Below are 20,091 nucleotides of genomic sequence, written 5' to 3' on the forward strand. Positions count from 1 at the left end.
TTTACAAGAAAAGGTAAGACAGGGGAATTGGTTAAAACAAAACAGATGTAGATTTCAAGAGTACACTGTCCAAAGTACTTACTAAAAGTCTCATTCAGATACAAGCACATTCCTCACTAAGAAGAATACACTCAAATGTTTCACAAATCAAACATATGTAAACATAACATAATGTATAATGAATAACAGAGAGATGATTTACAAGGAAAGAAATATTTCTCAAAACTCTAAATATACATTTGACTGTTCCCTCTTAGCCAGGGTTTTGAATTTAATATTTTCTGGTAAAATTGAAGGCATTTAATCTTCTTATCAATATCCATTTGAAGTAAAAGCTTTCTGATCAAAATATTGTCTCAAATTCTGATAAAAAGTCTTTGTGTTTCATCACAGCTACACATTCATTTTCACAATTAATGAGTCCACCAAGAGTTCTACACGTATCTACATAAAGTAACTCAAGATCGAGAATGAATGACAAATAACTTTATTATTAAGTAGGGAGGAAAAAGATGATGACGTCACAAATGAGGTAAGATTAATTTATGCAAATGTGAATTGAAAAAAAAAAAAAATAATGAAAAAAAACCCCCACTGAATATTGCAGCACCTCCATGACACAAATGAACAAATTCAAATTCAACCTTGTCCATTTTCACATTGCGTAGTCACAAATCACTTAGAAACTGAAAACGATCTCGTGCACCATTCAGAATTGTTATCGGCAATTATTTCTGGCATAGAAAACATTCTTGTATTATAAATAAAAATTGCAAATAATATTAATATGTGACTGTAGTCTCAATCAGGTTTTATGTCAAAGTGAACCAGATGCAACCAAAAAAAAAATGTTGAACATTTTAAAGATAAAAAGGTCCGGAAAAGATTTTGTCAGATATGAAATCTGTTGTCCACAATAAAACATCAACTTGACCCAAATCTCATATTTTGGACTATAAATATAAATTCAGTTTGTTTTTTTCCCCTCCAAATCATCCGACATAAAAACTGTGCGTCACACATGAATGTCAAAGATTAATTGTTAAAACAGGAGTATGATCGACTCCATAAACTAAATACCATATCAAAGTTTTAGTTTTAAGATGAGAAAACCTGAAATTCACAAAGTAAGCAATAGAGTAAAAACATAAAGAAAATAAATAAATAAATAAATAAGCTGAACTCCCCCTGTCCTCGGAATAAACCCAATGGATAAGATGGCAGGTACTGTGGTAGAAATCGTGTTCACTGCAAGTCGTGTCCATACAGATGCTGTCACAAGAAATTTTAAGTTATAGTTTGATACTATGTACGTATTTGTTTCTATTTCTAGATGGAAGTTCAGAATCGAATCATTTTTTTCTTGAGAACTAAAACTTTACAGCCAAAGGTAGTGGTGGTGAGGGAGGAGACGAGGGGAGGGGAGGGGTGGAATAATACAAAATACATGTAACTTCTAACGGATAAGCCGATAGAACCATTTGTTCAATGCTTTGATTGTGTCACGGCTTGTGTTTAAGAAAAACAACAGTCTCTATCCAATTTTCTTCAAATAAAACACGTCGTGACTCAAGTTTCATCACTTCTTTTGTTTTTCACTTATCTTCAATGTCAATGACACGTTTTGGGTTTTTTTAAAAAATAAAATAGCAATCTCGGATGTGAAAATGTTTTTAGTCATTCATCTAAAACTATGATTTCTATAGAAACATTTAAAAAATAGCACTTGTGTTTTCTACTATTTCGATTATGCAGCATTTATGATTATATTGGGTAACTGAAAGAGGTGTCTTTTCTCCATGCTAACACTTTGGAAAATAGATGTCAATACACATTGTGAGAAATTATAAAGAAGCCTTGAAAGAGAAGAAAAGGAAGATAGGATTATACTTGTGAATTGATTTGGTTTGATAAATAAGACACGTCCTGTGTAAGGTGCTTGCACATGTATTTGTATTGATAAATCTAGACGGACATTAACACTATGGAAATCTATTCTCTCTTCTTGCATACATAGTCAAACGTTCGTTACAAAATTAAAAACTGGTAATAATCCCAGCACCTTATATTTTAAAAAAATAAATCAACTGTAAACAAAATCATGAATCAAATGTTGCAGTGCAAGCAGTTGTCACTTTCATTGTTGACAATTAATGATTACCTTGTTGACATTTTTGTCTACATGAAATTTGGACTGTCAAATTGTCTGGAATAACGTGGGTGTCTGGTTGGTATCCTCAATGAGATTAGGTCCATATAATATGATAATTTTGAAATTGAAACATAAAACAAATCATTAAAATTTCAAACACGTTTCCAACCACAGCTCACAACCAACAACCTGGCACTTTCATCCTTTTATCATAGAATCATGTATTGAAAAAGGTGTCAAATAACACATAGGAAATTTTTAAAAATTTCACCACTGATCAGATGGATTTCAAAAAGGTCTGCCTATTGTTTTATAAACATCCTGGAATACGACAGCACACAACAAACACATCTTCAACTCTCTGTATACAATACTATCAAAACATCTTGAGTGTAAAGATGATACTTGCATCATAAATAGAAATTCAAATCATATTTATATAGACACGACAATGTCGTGACACATTCTTGTCCTAATTTCCTGGAATGAAATTAGTCATCACGCATGAATTGGTCTCTTGCAACAAGTTAACGTTAAGCTTAAGTAGACCTCAGAACACCAATTTGATTAAGATCAAATTTTCTTAAGACGACCGTCTAAATACATTCACAATGTGTATTCATACCAAAGAAATATCTTTAAAATAAAAGGAGATATGACTCATGTTAATTCACACATAAACTCATCTGATTCTCCCATTGTCTCCGATTGAAAACCACTTGTGATCCGACTTGTGAAGACGACAAATTTGAGAAAATCACAGATAAACAAAGTATGGTACATGGTACGTCGTTTTTAAAATTTGTATGAAAATTAACAAATGAGATGAAATTACCCCGAGATTTTGTTACAAATAAAAACAGCACCAAGAAATGGATAAGGAAAGTTTATCGATTCTCGTCATTCATAACAGCCGTTTATAGAACATGAATCACACAATGTCTCCGACATACAATAGGCATCCAATGTCTGTAAACCATTTCAATTCCATGTAATGATTCCACCTACATCCATATAATGTATGGATGACATGTGATCTATTGTGTTGCCCCACAAAATCAATACAAATACAAATCAAAAAAATAAAAATATCATACCGAAAATAAACGGCATTTTTAGATCCAACAAGGCAGAATTATATGGGGTTCTTTAACCAGCTAACTGATGTACTCTGGAAAAACTCATATTTTAAAATTTGGACAGAAAACTCGTCCTTCAAATATCGACTGATTTAAGTGACCCTCGTTTTGGCAAAAACTCTCAAACCTGGGACTTTGCCAAGTTTTTAAGTTTTTTAAATACAAGTTTTACCAGAGTACGGCAGTTAGCGAGTTAAAAGCTTTTATTTTAAAAAATGATGTAGATCTAGACCAGTCTATGAAATGTTATCCTGAAAGCTGATACAAAGTTTTTGTTATGGATTCCAATTGAATGATAACAATCCAGTCTAGAACAAATGAGAATTCAATGCATGCGAAATATAACAAAATGGAGGACTAGATACCAGACAATAGCAACTTATCATAATATAGTTGTTCTATCGTAACATTCGACGTGAAGCAATAACCAAAAATAAATAAATAAATAAACAATTGAGCATAAAAAACTTGATCGATTTTTTAAGTTTAAAAGAAAGAAAAAATGGATCCCGCAATTACAATGTAATTTGTTGATTGAGCATTAAAAAAAAATTGTTCACTTTTTATTGTATTTAATCAAGTAACTGGATCTAGAGATTAAAAAGAGGTGTTCCATGTGTTGGGCAAATAGTAAGGGATAGAATAAGTGTCAATGAAGTTCCCCTAGTAGCAGAAATTTTTTATTCGAACTGAACCTGACTGGAGTGACCAATTCGGAGCACAATTTTAAAGTCATTATAAAATAAGTAACTACCATTACTACCAAGAAAAGATAGAGAGGCAGAGGGAGGGGGAAAAAAATAACCAACCAATTAAAAAAATTATTTACACTGTTATGAGTTGTAAAGAAAAGGATTACTAATTCAATATGAAAGAAATGTAAAATAATAAAAACCACAATGACAAAACCCATCAGAATTAAATCTATGGAAGAATAATTAGCTGATTCTATCTATTCTACAAATGTCTTTTGCCTTTTCATTCAATTGAATGAAAGCTGAAGGAAGAAAATCAAGGAACACCCGAGGGTCAAACTTAAATTTAATAATGAATTAAACTGGAATCTTTAAAGTTAAAAAATATATATATTTATATAAATAAATTTGAATTGCACACTGAAATTGAAATAGATAAACAAAATAACTTTGAATAGAATGTGGACACAAAAGTGACATTGCGTTCAATACTGACTCATTTCCAGCTGGTTTGTTTGGTAGAAATAAAAGTGACCCACTTAGTCTATCTGGTAATACACCAGAATTGAAAATCAAATCACATGAGGAGTTGTTTTGTTTTTTCGTCATTAGAAAATAATGACATTTTCTCTTATCAATGAAAACTTTTGCGTGAAATTAATGTGTCAGTGCATGACATAGTCAGTCGGAAGGTGAGAATTTTGAATTTGCATTTTTTTTTTTTTGCATTATCTGAAAGAATATGCTCCCCAGAGCATTTTAATCTTTATTTGAAGTAAATCGGGTGATTTTTTATGAAGTTATGGTAAGATGAATGGGAAAGGTATCCAGCAACTTTTCTCAAACTTTCAACTTCATACTTTTTCAACTTGATTAGCTGTAAAAAATATTTAGAAGTGAAATTAAGTTTTGATATTTCCCAAAGATGTACAAAAAGGGTTGATTTAATAATTTATGACAAGAACTCATTTTTGATAAAAATTGACCTTCTAACTAAACTTGGCAATACCTCAGTTCAAACATTTTCACCATCCCACTGATTATGTCCTTCACTTTATAACTTTAGACTTGAATTTCCATTTTCAGTGTTGAGTTCATCCCAATATCATCAGTGCTTCCAATGCCAAAAGTTTAAAAAATATGGAAAATTGCTAGGGCCTAGGGTGGTGAAAGCTCCCAAGAATTTTGAACATAAAGCTTTGAGAGGGTAAAAAATGATATGATTCACCTTAAGAACGCCATCCTCTCATCTCTCATCTGTCTTTAGTGTTTCATTCATCGTGTTTTGTTGACAATGGGAAATCCCAAAACATCCACATCATCTGCCTCCATAAATTAAATTGAACCTCTAATCCATTTTATCATTGCTGTACATGTTCATGTTTCAACAACTTGTAGGCAATTTTTTTTTAAATCTTAAAAATTGATCTTTTATACAGCACAATATCCACTAAACGTGCTCAAAGCATTTACAAAGGGTCCTTGACAAAAACAATACGTAACATGTAGAACAAGACAAGACGCCTGTTAGGCAATATGACTTATTTTCCCAACAGAGACAAAGTTGCCAATGGCCAGGTACTCATTTTACACCCGAGTACGGCGAGAGAATGTGCGTAAAGAGCCTTTTCCAAGGACTCAACTATGAGCCAAGAGAGGCTAGAACCCAGGACCTTCTGATCCGGAAGCGAGTGTCATACAACAGAGCCTCACAAAGATAATAACCACGACCTGTCATTGACACCAAATACCTCATACTTGAAGACAGAAAGTACAGATTTTCCTTTAAAAACTACAGAGGATTGGAAGGACTGATAATAACGGATTGAATTGGTTGGTCACATATGGGGGACACCAGCCCTTGTCTTGTGTCAAGTGTGAGCAAATTACGTTTATCATCAAAGTTAAAACAATCCCAATCAACAAATAGTAATAAATAAAAATAGATTAACCATTCTCCCTACCTCTCTCTCTCTCTCTCTCTCTCTCTCTCTCTCTCTCTCTCTCTCTCTCTCTCTCTCTCTCTCTCTCTCTCTCTCTCTCTCTCTCTCTCTCTCTCCCCATATCTCGCACACACTCAATTAGATACACAGACATCTACGCATGCATGAAACCAATTAAATCACAATGTTTCTATCACAACATGAATTATGTGGTACTTATGACAAAAATGCATAACATAGGCGATGAAATAATATATAATAACGATAATACAGAGAGAGAGAGAGAGAGAGAGAGATGGATTAACAACATCTTGAAAATATCAACAATATTTATCATATTTAAAAAGTAAATACAAGATTCCAACAAACAAAGAAGAAAACATGATCAACAACACGAGTAATTTCAAATATATTTCTTGTACAATCCACAGCACGTGTGCCATTGTCAAATACACAATCATGTATACAATCCACAGCACATGCGTCATTGTCAAATACACAATCCACAACACGTGTCATTGTCAAATACACAAACATGTATACAGTCCACAACAAGTGCGTCATTGTCAAATACACAATCCACAACACGTGTCATTGTCAAATACACAATCCACAACACGTGTGTCATTGTCAAATACACAATCCACAACACGTGTCATTGTCAAATACACAATCATGTATACAGTCCACAACAAGTGTGTCATTGTCAAATATACAATCATGTATACAATCCACAAAGCACATGTGTCATTGTCAAATACACAATCCACAACACATGTGTCATTGTCAAATACACAATCCGCAACACATGTGTCATTGTCAAATACACAATCCACAACACGTGTGTCATTGTCAAATACACAATCCACAACACGTGTGTCATTGTCAAATACACAATCCACAACACATGTGTCATTGTCAAATACACAATCATATATTGAGAAAAATGTTATATTTTAACTGACCTTCCATTACACAAACACAAACTACAATACTACAACCGGCTTCACAAATTGTAATACTTATACAGCCCTGTCCAAAAGTAAGTTTCTATCAACTTTTTTACTAATAAATCATTTCTCTGTTACGTGTTCTGTGTCTCTGTTTTAATTTTGAACGTAGTTTCGTAGTTTCGATACGAATTTGAAAAAAAAAAAAAATTATTTGGTGGTCAAAGAAGCAATGCTGGATGTTGCCTGGGATGCACACAAAAAGCGGCCATCTCAATTTTTAGTCGTGATACCTCTTGCTTTCTTTGACAATCATAAGACATTCACAGGAAGAGATGCACTCCTTTGTTTTTGCAAGTTTGTAACTTTGGTATCATTTAATATACTTTTTAAAAAATTCAACGTGCGTTTTACTTAGGAAGAACTAATAAAAACATTTTTAAAAATTAAAAAAAAGAAAATCAACAAAACAACTTCATCATGCGACATCTTTTTTATTTCAGGCCTATTTACTTAGGCATTTCATTCCTCCAGGAGCATAAGCCATGAATGATGCTCCTCCATCGGACGAGGTTCTGGCCTGCCCTCTACTTGTAAAGCGTTTGGTGTCTGTTTAGACCGGATAAAGTGCTATAATAAGTGCTATTTATTATTATTATTATTATTATTATTATTATTATTATTATTATTATTATTATTATTATTATTATTATTATTATTATATTAATTATATTATTATTATTATTATTATATTATTATTATTATTATTATTATTATTATTATTATTATTATTATTATTATTATTATTATCATTATTACTTGTTTTCTGTTCTGGCCAACTTAAATTATAGATCTACTACCTCAAACATGAGTTTAGAAATGTCTGTATCTTCTTGAGCATAATTTTTGTAGTTCTCCACTTTACTAATCCATACAGGAAAAATAATTTAACAGCTGACATATTTTCTAAGGCCACCACAAATATATTCCCAATTCCGACAAGGGTCTGGTTGAAGCTGTGATCTCAATTATCAAGGACACGATTTCATCTCTCATCTACTTCTCTTCGTTGATCGATCTAAAACTATCATAAGACCAGTTCTTCCTACTTAAATGACCCAAAACTGTCCACAAATTACCCAAAACTGTCCACAAGCAAGCATTCTCATCTCAATTTCCAGGCACAAAACACTTTCCCTATCAGTTCTGAGCACTAACAGTAACAGGTCTATTTTTTTACCAATCATCTTCAAAGAGAGAGAGAGAGTATGCATTTATTTTCACGCATTCTTAGGGCTCAATGAATGAAGAATGAAGATTGAATCTGTCTATAAAGGACATAAAATAGATGGCAGATCTTGCGTAGAACTTTAACTTTAATATTTGAAATTGAATTGAACTGATAAGTCTTTAGAGTGACATGGTAGAGGTTATCTTGTCATCCCTTCAGCTGAAAACAAATGTGTTTGAATACATAATAAATCATAGTAAATACATATGTTTTTGATTGTTAGTTCAGCTGATAATATTATAAATAATATGGTGAATGATTTAGTCGATATCATACAATCCAACATAAAATATAAAATTAGATAATGTTTGAAAATAAAAATTTAAAAAAAACAAAAAAACCCATGAATTTTTCGTCTAGAATGCCATCCCATCAACGCTGTATGCCATTTCTCATTCCTGGACAATCTGAATCTTTTCTTAAAACACACATAATAGCAAATGATTCAAAGACACTGAATGAAAAAGTGACCATCTGTCCTCTGTGTATCCGTATTGAAAATGGCCTCATGACTGTTCAGTTAAGATGGCTGTGATTCACATGTCACAGCATGATATTTTGTCTTAATCTTATAGGATATATAAAAATCATTTAGATTAAAAAAGAACAATTTTTTGTTTGTTTTGGACATGACTGATAATAAATATAAATGTGATCAAAACGTAACTATCGTTCACTCGATTATCATTCTTAATACTTTGGTGCCACATATATAGTAATAAGTAAAAACCATGACAGTCTTTTATCGTTAAAATATATGACATTATTTTGCACGTTTAACCTCCTAACTAATAAACCTAATCAATCAGTTTGCTATGAACATGGACTTCTTCTGCGCTAAAATAGAGTGTTGTTTATTTATCTCAAATTGTAGTGGGTTTTTTTTTTGCTGGTCAAATTCAGTTTCGGGTACAAACCCTTTGTCAGCCCAACAATAAACAAATAAATGTTGAAAACATTTATCTATCTATTGTTGTGCTGACAAAGGGTTTGTACCTGAAACGTCCATTGCCTGTATCATTCCCATCCGAAGCCTCTCCATTATCACTCTTTAGTTAGTATTTTCCCGATCCCAGGCTTCAGGCATCCCCCACCACTCTCTACTGTTGACCGATTATAAATAACCCTACGACTTATTACCAAAACCACAATATATCACAAATTCAAACAAACAGCATAATAACTTTTACATTTTACGTTATAATAATAAATATCGAACTGAAATCAATAATCAACACTATGGTCCCTGAATTGATTGATAAAAAGTTTTCCATTTAAAGAGACACAAAAGATTACACCATCAATAAACAACAAAACAGAATACGAATCCTCCATCATCGTGATGTGTTGATGACACACACTGGGTGTCCTGTGTGGTTCCCATCAAAGTTTGACACAGCGGCTTCTTCAAATGAATGTGTGTTGTTTCTCATGTGAGTTGACACAGTGGGAACTCCCCTACGTGTGTTGTTCTCACGCAAGCTGACACTATGGTGTCTTTTTACTGTGTTGTTCTCATGCAAGCTGACACTATGGTGTCTTTTTACTGTGTTGTTCTCATGCAAGCTGACACTATGGTGTCTTTTTACTGTGTTGTTCTCATGCAAGCTGACACTATGGTGTCTTTTTACTGTGTTGTTCTCATGCAAGTTGACACTAAGGTGTCCTCAACGTGTGTTGTTCTTTTAATTGTAGCATGGTATATCTTTAAAATCCTTCTGGCTTTTCTCGTCTGGAGTCGTAGGCACGAATATACTCCGCCTGTGGATAGAAATAAATTGATAAATGAATAATAACAACATTTGAGCTTTTATATAGCGCAATATTCACTAAACATTCTCAAAGTGCTTTAAAAGGGGTCCCTGGCCAACAGCAACACATAACATGTAGGACGGGACATGACGCCTGTTAGGTGAGATTACAATTTTTGTTCTAGACACAGACAAAGCTGTTAACAGCCAGGTACTCATTTTACACTTGAGTACAGTGAGAGAATGTGAGTAAAGAGCCTTTTCCAAGGACTCAACTATGCACACTGTTAAGCTCGAACCCAAGATCTTCCATTCCAAAAGTGAATGTCTTACCACAAGACCACATAGCCGCACAATGAATAAGATAATCTTCGTACTGAATTAAAGTGATACAAAGCTGCTCCAAGCTGTGGACTGTAAAAGATAATAAACAAAAATGGATATAATGACTTTTTAAAAAACCCAAACAAAATATCAAACACAGAACGTTTCGGGCTCAAAACCCTTCTTCAGCGAACAACAAAAAACAATGAAAACAAAAATACATTACTAAAAAAAAAAACCCAAAAAAGATCGATGACAGAGAAATGTCCAATTCGTCCTCTCTGTATAAAAGTTCTTGGAATGTTTACATGAAAACCTTTATTCAGAAAAGTGAGTGGAGCAGGCACTTATGTTGATGACAACAAGAAATGAAGCGATTAGGACCCCGGATTGCTCATATGGTAGAGTCACGATCTCCCCGGCCAGGCGGAGTTGTACCAGTAAGGTTGCGGGTTCGAGCCCCCATCGCCTCCACATAGTTTTTATTCTCCGTTGCCTTCTGGCACTTCCCTACTCACTTCATTTCTTGCAAATTAAAAATCTTGAAATGTTTCCATTCCAAGATTTGTATACAGAGAGAAAGGGCGTACCAGTTTGATAGGGTGTTCTTGTGTTGTACAATATACCGACATAAAACAATATTATAGCATAGCTGGCAACCAGTACGATAAAATCGTACTTAGTACGATTTGGTCAATCCAGAAAAAGAAAAAAAATCCAGAAAAAAAAAAAAAAAGAAGAAAATCTGATAAAAATTATCTTGGGAGAAACTTTTCGCCTCAGTAATCTGCTTCTGTCACCACCTCCCCATCACTTATGCCTACCCAGTATGATGATAAAGGTAAGCTTCTCTTAGTATTACAGTTCTGACCATTCTAGTACTTAAGTACATTAATAAATATGCCATTTTAAGACATGAATTGGGCGTCAGCGCCGCACCGCGTATAATACGTTTTTGCATTTTGAAAAGTTGGCAGCTATGTTAGTCATTCTATCTATGAAAGCAATTTCATGGTATGTAATAGATAATAACGTGAAGTTGAATTGTAAGCTTCAATTTAATTACAAAAACAGATCAAATGAACGTTTCGGGTTTCCCCTTTATCAACAAAACAGGATGATTGAAACACATCTGTGGTGTTTCATTCATCCTGTTTTGTTGATAAAGGGGAAACCTGAAACGTTCATTTGATCTGTTTTTGTAATAAAATGTATGCTTATTCAATTCAACTTCACGTTACTATCCATTACATACCATGAAATTACTTTCATAGATGACTATAATATTGTCTTATGTCGGTTTATTGTACAACACAAGCAGCTAGGAACTGATGAGTTTTTTTATGCTACAACTTCTTGTCTCATTATAGGGATGTTTGTTGTTACTGATTTAGACTCAATGGTGGTCCTTCCATTTTTAGAACATAATTTTGATATAATTTTGGGCATGACGCACACAAAAAAAGGTATATAACTATAAATAAGGAAATTAATAAATAAATACAGTAAAATCTGGTTAAATTAAAATTGTCTAAACCGAAAAGACTGCTAAGCTGAAAGGAAATCAAAATTTTGTCATTTTTAATATTTTTATATGCTCTTCTTTATTTTTGTTTATCAAGTATCGATAAAAGCCACTATGCCCAAACTATCTTTAACTGACAGAAAAGAAATTACCAATGAAAGAATTAATTAATTTCTAGACTTTTCATCAACGCTTGTCCTGACTGGATGGATAGAGACCTTCCATTTCCAACTCTCCTGATTTTACATGGAGTTTGACGGGTTTTTTAATGCTTTCATTGTGAGTTGAAGTAAGAGTTGTGAGCCAAAAATGTTCTATTTTTAGTCAGTTTTTGTTTGTTTGTTTGTTTTGTGGTTTTGTTTTTTTCTCTTTTTTTTTATGTTGTTGCTGCTTTATACTTTTCACAATAAAAAAAAAAAACCACCTTAGTAACCCTTTTGACTCCATGAAAAGTGCTATGAATATTTTTGGTAGATATTGCAATATGTAAAAGCTCACCTCTTCTCTTTTCTTTTTTTTTTCCCTTATTTTTTGTCCTTCTTTTTCTTTTCTTTTCTTTCTTTTTAATTAAAAAAATTTTTTTTTTAATTTGAATTTTCAAATATCAAAAAAAGACAAAAACAACGTACCTGGTTCACGGCACCATTTTCCTCTTGAGAAAAGGCGAATCCATCTGTGAACACGACGAAGAAATAGAAATTAACAGAGGGGGGAAAACATGAAATCAGAGGGTAGTTTGAAGACAATGAAATAATGCATCGGTTCTTGAATTCTGTTGATATAATCGTGTTAGACTTTCACCATTTCGTGGTCTTGGACAAATTCATGAAGACAATTTTGAACCTCGAAACAATGAAGGATTTACTTGATGAAAATTACCACCTCCAAACCCACATCTTACATAAATTGAGCTTTTATATAGCTCAATATCCACTTAATGTGTTCAAAGTGATTTACAAAGGGTCTCTCGCCATCAACAACACAACATGTAGGACGGGAGATAACGCCTGCCAGCAAGGCGATATCACCATTTTTTTCAGAGACAACTCTGTTCACAACCAGGTACTCATTTTACACCCCGAGTACGGTGAGAGAATGTGAGAGTAAAGAGCCTTTTCCAAGGACTCAACTATGCGTCAAGTGAGGCTCGGAACCCATGACCTTCTGATCCGAAAGCGAGTGTCATACCAACTAGACCACATAGCTGTACATAAATCATACGTAATAGACAATGAATTTTGTTTGTTGTGTATTCTGTGTCTTCGTACAAATCAAAATTAATACACACATACACAAAAAAAACAAAAAACAAAACAAAACAAAAACAGTTATGTCTTGCATCAAACATTAGCATATATAAATATAGTACTAAAAAATATAGGCGAGTCAATTACTCTGCCTTCTAGAATTTGATTTTATTCATATTCTCTAAATGACTTCTATATTTCATTCATTTGATTTTATTATTCCTTTTATTTTCATCTCAGTCTTGTTTCTCTTTCTTTATTTTTTAACAATAATATTTCACAAATAAAATTGACATGGATAATTATGGTTATGATGACCTTCGATTTATTTATTTATCTTTTAAAAACAAAAACAAAAAAAAAACTTTTAAAAAAGCATAATTTGAATCTTTTAATTCCATTTCCTCCTTTATCAAAAACAAATAAAAAAAACAAAAACAAAACAAAAAAATTTAAAAGATAAACTGGGTTGATTTCCATCGACACAAATCCGTGAACATGTTATTAATATATATTTTTTTAAACCTCAGGAGTGAGAGGCATCCAACGTTTGCCGTCATTTTGCCAGTTTATTTTTATCCTCTTCTTATTTATACATACACACTAAACATGGGCATATCGTTATTGACCTTAAAGATAGTGGCAAAAAATAAATGAATAAATAATGAAAAACTATAAATAAGTAAATAAATCAATTTAAAAAAAGAGATAAGGTTATCAATATATTTATTTCTCCCTTATGGTTTGCTATTCGTAACGAAGAAAAATATTTTACATTGATAAATATTTATCATTTACGGAAAAAAAACCCCACTAAAACCAAATAAAATCCTTTTACAGTGGAATATAGAAATCAAAAAATTAATCAAAATCAATACATGAGAATATTGAAGACTCAAGATAAAAAAAATTGACAAAAACATTAAAAATTGACAAAGTAAACTAAAATAGTCAAAATGTACCACACCAGCTGTATTAAATACCATGACATATCAATGGGGGTAGGGGTGGGGGTGAATATCTTATAATAATGAATACATTGACAACTACTCATAATTTTGAAAATATTTACTATATAGTTATGGGACTCTTGTTATGGACTCTAGCAACTGAGGGGAGGTTGCGGGGGGGGGGGGGGGGGGGGGGGGGGAACATGAGTTTAATCACCAGCTTGACAATTTTATCAGACAAGTATTCACTATGAATATAGATAGTTCGAAGATGACGTCACTCATGTCTTTGTTATTGTTTTTTTGCCATCCGCGTTTATGAGTAATGCTCACTGAACTGTATTAACCAGACTATAAACGTTCATGGATACAAGCAGTTTTGTGTGCTGGTCCGTTATACTTCTGGATGGCAATGTTATGAGCTTCTTAGTCAAGCGCATACTATCAAAAAGGACATATTATGGAGTAGAAACAAATCATTTGAGGTGACATAAATTCTAAATTGTGCGACAATTCGCCATATCCCAGTGATAACAACTAACGACGATAAACCCTTTGGACCAGTTAGAGATTAGTAAAATTGTGTGAGAAATAAAAACATCTTCTTCCTTTTAATATTGACAATCGTCTTTACTTGCCTCTGGCTGAAAAAAAAACCCGAATTACTGCTATTAAAAATGTTGAAAACTTTTTCCAAAAATGTATTTTGGACTTCAAACAGGAAGCATCGATTTTGTAATTATTAAGTTGTTTTTGTTTTTGGTTGTAGTTTAGTATTTTTTTGATTATTTTTTTTTTTTTGGGGGGGGGGGGGTGTTTAAAAAAAAATTACTTTGTCGTTTTCTGTTTTCTTTTATTCTTTTTCTTTTTTTTTTTTAACATAAGCGCAATGAGAGTTGTGCTCTAATTTAGCAGGCATTCCCCCCCCCCCCCCTCCTCCCCCCCAAAATGTAAACAATTAATACATGATATATTTATAAGTTTATATCAACCTATATGAAGAATAAGTGGAAGCTACATTATGATTTTCTTTCTTAAATGTAACATTGATTATATTTACATTTCAGTTTTGTTCTTTTTTTATTTTTATTTTAAAAAAAAAAAAAAAAAAAAGAATTATAATATTAATATTCATGAACCAACCAATCCACTGATTGTACCAAACATAACAAAGAATTTGTGAAGTGACCTTTTTACTGTATAGTTATATAAGCCCCTCAATCTGTCTGTATTCTGTCTCTTTGATTTATCAATTCAATGATATATATTATAAATGTTAGAAAAGACATTTTACATTCAATGTTCTTTGAGGTTAAAAAGGCATTTCCCTAATAAAAAATGTTGGAAGGACAAGCGTTGTAATTTGTGCAGCAAAAGGTGGAGGAAAGGGGTTGGGGGGAGGGGGGTGGGAGGAGTGTGTCCACTTCAGAGCCAGTGCCTTTTACTTCAAATAGATGTGAAGAGTGTTGTTGTGCTCTATGAAAAGTCTCCAGGAAAAATATAAACCCTCAAAAAAAAAAAAAACAGAATTATTCATTATTTTCCCTGTTTCTTTGGTTTGTTTTGTAAGTACAATCAACCAGGTGTGCTTCTCCCCTAGCTTTTTAAGAAACGTGAGATGCTTCCATGAGATCAGTTACAATATTATATGAATGAAAAAGATTCAATTTAAAAAAAAAATTTAAGAAAATTTAATTTAAAATTTTAAAAAGTTGTTGATAGTGATGGCTACTGAACTGTTTTGGTTACCTGTCAACTTTTTCTCACAGACTTAATGGAAAAGCAAAATTAATTAAACTTTTTTTTTTAAGTTGTTAGTGAGGGCTACTAAACTGTTTTGATTACCAATCAACTGTTTCTCACAGACTTAATGGAAAAGCAAAATTAATTAATTTTTTTTTAATAGTTGAAAGTGAAGGCTACTAAACTGTTTCTCACAGACTTAATGGAAAGAAGGTTATAACACAGCGTCATAGAATTACCTACCCAGGGCTCAATGTATTTGATTTGTATTTTCAACTTTTAATGGTATCAATAATACATTCGCGTCAGATCTGACACGGGGTTAAAGGTGAAAGTGTTAGGGTGGCGGTCGAAGGATGTAAATAGATAGATAGATAGATAGATAGATAGATAGATAGATAGATAGATAGATAGATAGATAGATAGATAGATAGATAGATAGATAGATAGATAGATAGGTAGGTAGGTAGATAGATAGATAGATAGATAGTAGTGTGCGAGAGAGGGATATATATATATATATATTTAGAGAGAGAGAGAGAGAGAGAGAGAGAGAGAGAGAGAGAGAGAGAGAGAGAGAGAGAGAGAGAGAGAGAGAGAGAGAGAGAGAGAGAGAGAGAGAGAGGGAGGGGAGGACGGGGGTGGGGGTATTGTGAATGGACGTGTAATTAGTTCCAACCCAATAAAGTGCTGGATATTGCCTACAAGGACAACAGGGAAGGTACAGTCTTGTCATTCAAACTTTTATACATTTAAAAAATTGCCTGTAGATAAAAAAAAAAAAAAACGATTATCTTTAAGCTTTAATTTTAAATACGAAAACATTGCAAATTTCAGTGAGATAGAAAATCTGAAATGGTTTGTATTAAACAGTGCTAGACAAAACAGAGAAATAAAAAAAAATTAAAATAAAAATTAAATTCCCTTTATTCATCCCCAAGGGAAAATTTTTCTCTAGGGTCTATTCCAAGGGAAGACTGGAATAACCCAGGCATCAGCCGCAGTGCAGCGCCGCTATTTGAGCTAGGCCACACGGAACAGCAGCGGGTGATTGAACTCAGTACCTTTCGGGTACAAAGCAAAGACCGTACCGCTGAGCCGTACTGACCCCTGAAAAAAAAAAAAAAAGCAGACTGGTATTTTGGGGGATGAATTTTTAAAATTGTACTTTTATCTCTGCTTTGTCTGGCACTGTTTCATTCATGTACACCGTGTCAGATTTTTACTCCTACACCAATGCCTGTTCTAGAATTTGATCTTTGTCTGGCACTGTTTCATTCATGTACACCGTGTCAGATTTTTACTCCTACACCAATGCCTACTCTAGAATTTGATCTTTGTCTGGCACTGTTTCATTCATGTACACCGTGTCAGATTTTTACTCCAACACAAATGCCTGCTCTAGAATTTGATTTCATTAAAGGACGATGACAACAGTGGAGATCATAACGTAAAGATATTGACAGTCGTTATGGTGGTGGTGGTGGCAATGATCAAACATCGTTGCTACAGATGGCAATGAAAGCGATTAATTTAGGAATATGGTCAAATAGTTATTAAAATAGCTGGATACAAAATATAAGGAACATTATTATAATTTATTTCTGCTGGAGGGAAACAAAACGTCTTCTGAATCAACATACATTGCCACACGTTGAATATTTAAAATAATAAAAATTTGCCCAAATCCTGACCAATTAAAATGATCCATAACTTGTCAATAGGTCTAAAATCTCACACTTCTACTCCAGTTTAAAGCGTAGCCATTGTTAAGTCATAGCCCGACACTGACCAAAAAAAAAAGTCAAAAGACAAGTCTTTGGCCACAAAAGAAAACAAATCGTTAGTTGTATTCAACAGTACAACCAATGGGATCACTTGTTTCCTTGAGCTCTACTAACGCCAACTCACGAGACGCTGTACAAGTAGTATACAAGCCTAAAAAATGACATCGAACTATTAGTCTTATTGGATCCTAGAGTCAGGCTATAAGTTAACGATGGCGTTAAAGACTTTTTGATATATTGGGGGCATAACCACCTTCAGAACATGCTGCTAGCCGAATCAGACGGGCCTTCCATTTCGTGTATATTTATCGCAATGATTTGGCACCTGTGATGCATAAACTCACACCATTAAAATGTGTAGATAATGCCACACTTTTGAGATCATCTGCGTTAGAAAATATTGAACGGTGTTCAGGATCTGAGAGGCCTATGATTTCGGCTGATCAACATGTATTCAAGATAGCTATGGTTTGGGGTCATCCTAGCCGATATCGATATTCAAGGTTAAAGTTTTCTGAACAAATTGCTAAAAATAATTTGTTCAGCTAAAAATAATGTGTTCAGCCAATGTCGGTTTAACCAGTTAACTGCCGTACTCTGTAAAGACGTATTTAAAAATTTGGCCAGAAAATTCATCCTTCAAATATCGATTGATATAAATGACTCTCATTTTGGAAAAAAAAATCAAACCTGGGACCTCACGAGGAGGAGGTGGAGGAGGAGGAGGAGAAGAAGAAGAAGGAGGAGAAGAAGAAGAAGGAGGAGAAGAAGAAGAAGGAGGAGGAGAAGAAGAAGAAGGAGGAGGAGAAGAAGAAGGAGGAGGAGAAGAAGAAGAAGGAGGAGGAGAAGAAGAAGAAGGAGGAGGAGAAGAAGAAGAAGGAGGAGAAGAAGAAGAAGGAGGAGGAGGAGAAGAAGAAGAAGAAGAAGAAGAAGAAGAAGAAGAAGAAGAAGAAGAAGAAGAAGAAGAAGAAGAAGAAGAAGAAGAAGAAGAAGAAGAAGAAGAAAGAAGAAGAAGAAGGAAGAAGAGAAGAAGAAGAGAGAAGAAGAAGAAGAAGAAGGAGGAGAGAGAAGAGGAAGAGAGGAAGAAGAAAAAGAAGGAGAAGAAGGAAGAAGAAGGAGAAGAAGAGAAAGAAGAGAAGAGAAGAGAAGAAGAGAGAAGAAGAAGAAAGAAGAGAAGGAAGAAGAGAGAAGAAGAAGAACGAAGAAGAAAGAAGAAGAAGAAGAAGAAGAAGAGAGAAGAAGAAGAAGAAGAAGAAGAAGAGAAGAAGAGAAGAAGAAGAGAAAGAAGAAGAAGAAGAAGAAGAAGAAGAAGAAGAAGAAGAAGAAGAAGAAAAAGAAGAAGAAGAGGAGAAGAAGAAGAAGAAGGAGAAGAAGAAGAAGAAGAGAAAGAAGAAGAAGAAGAGAGAAGAAGAAGAAGAAGAGAGAAAGAAGAAAAGAAGAAGAAGAAGAAGAAAGAAGAAAAGAAGAAGAGAATGAAGAAAAAGAGAAGAAGAAGAAAAGAAGAATGAAGAAAAGAGAGAAGAAGAAGGAAGAGAGAGAAGGGAAGAATGAAGAGAAGAAGAAGGAGGGGAAGTATGTTTAAAAGTTTTTATGTAAAGTGGATTGGTATGTGTAATGGAAGGGAAGAATTAGAGAGGAGGGGGGGGGGGGAGCAGAGCTTTACCTGTTCCTCCTCTTCCTCTTCTACTACTTTCACCTCCTGAGGACCTGGTTGGTTGGAGGAAGGAGTTTGTTGCCCTTCCTCCGCTAACAGTAGTAGGTGGTGGTAGTAGTATATATATATTATAATTATAATTAATATCAGACTAAAGATTAAGTAACAACAACAAAAGTACGAGACATCTGACGCAACCTTAGATTTAGTTGAGGTTTTTGTTTTTTTATTTGTTTGTTTGTTTTGTTTTTTTTTTGTTTTTTTTTTTAACTGTTGGATTTGGAGGGGGGGGGGGGGCGCATTTTGGCCACTTTTACAATTGCTTTTATAATTTTAAATTAATGATAATATGTTTGTTTTTATTGAAGATGTTTTTGAATTTATTCCTCCCAGATAAATAGAATTTAGCAAAAAAATTAACCCGACAGTCAGTCACTTAATTACATTAAATAGGTACAGAATTATTTTTAAAAAAACATAAAGCAAATAGTAGTGTCTTGATTGGAATGCTGGAAGCTTTGGATGGATGAATGGACGGGAAGTAGGAGAGACAGCTTGACAAAATGGTTCTTGGTTAAATGGAAAGCTTTTGCAATCGGAAAGCTTGTTTTCAAAATCCAAAGTATGTGGCGAGCAGCAAGAGATGCACACTTGGGTTTATTTAAAATCCGGGAACGTCTATCATCATCAATGCCTTCATATGACACAGGAAAAGCTTCAGCAGTTTTTCTTTCTTCTGAATTGATTATGATTTGGTGGAAGCATTCGAGTTTGCCTACCTCTGTACTTAAGCAACTGATATGGGATTTGTTCTTTGACGGTGAGAAGAAACAGTTGATATTGGGGCTAGAAATACAACAAAAAATTAATGAACCCAACAACAACCGGATGAAAAGATATCGCACATTTTCTTTTTTTACAAAAGAGAACTAGAAGGGGA

At 33.5% G+C, this 20,091-nt stretch overlaps 1 protein-coding gene across 5 annotated transcripts in view; it reads right to left on the reverse strand.

The window, feature by feature from the left end:
- Nucleotides 1–8,780: 8,780 nt before the first annotated feature.
- LOC144969886 (putative phospholipid-transporting ATPase IA) overlaps nt 8,781–20,091 on the reverse strand; it is a 163,800-nt gene continuing 152,489 nt past the window's right edge. For 3 of the 5 annotated variants that reach the window (XM_078908931.1, XM_078908929.1, XM_078908932.1), the window contains 2 exons: nt 12,400–12,443; nt 9,736–9,931 (listed from right to left, as the gene is read on the reverse strand). In XM_078908931.1, coding sequence (XP_078765057.1) covers nt 9,878–9,931; nt 12,400–12,443 — 98 coding nt within the window. In that variant the 3' untranslated portion in view covers nt 9,736–9,877. Of the gene's footprint in view, nt 9,932–12,399; nt 12,444–20,091 lie in introns of all 5 variants that reach the window. The other 2 variants (XM_078908933.1, XM_078908930.1) reach the window with 2 other exon arrangements.

This window comes from Berghia stephanieae, chromosome 4, assembly GCF_034508935.2.
Source record: "Berghia stephanieae isolate SIO BIC M18660-M18661 chromosome 4, UCSD_Bste_1.3, whole genome shotgun sequence".
Classification (NCBI taxonomy): domain Eukaryota; kingdom Metazoa; phylum Mollusca; class Gastropoda; order Nudibranchia; family Aeolidiidae; genus Berghia; species Berghia stephanieae.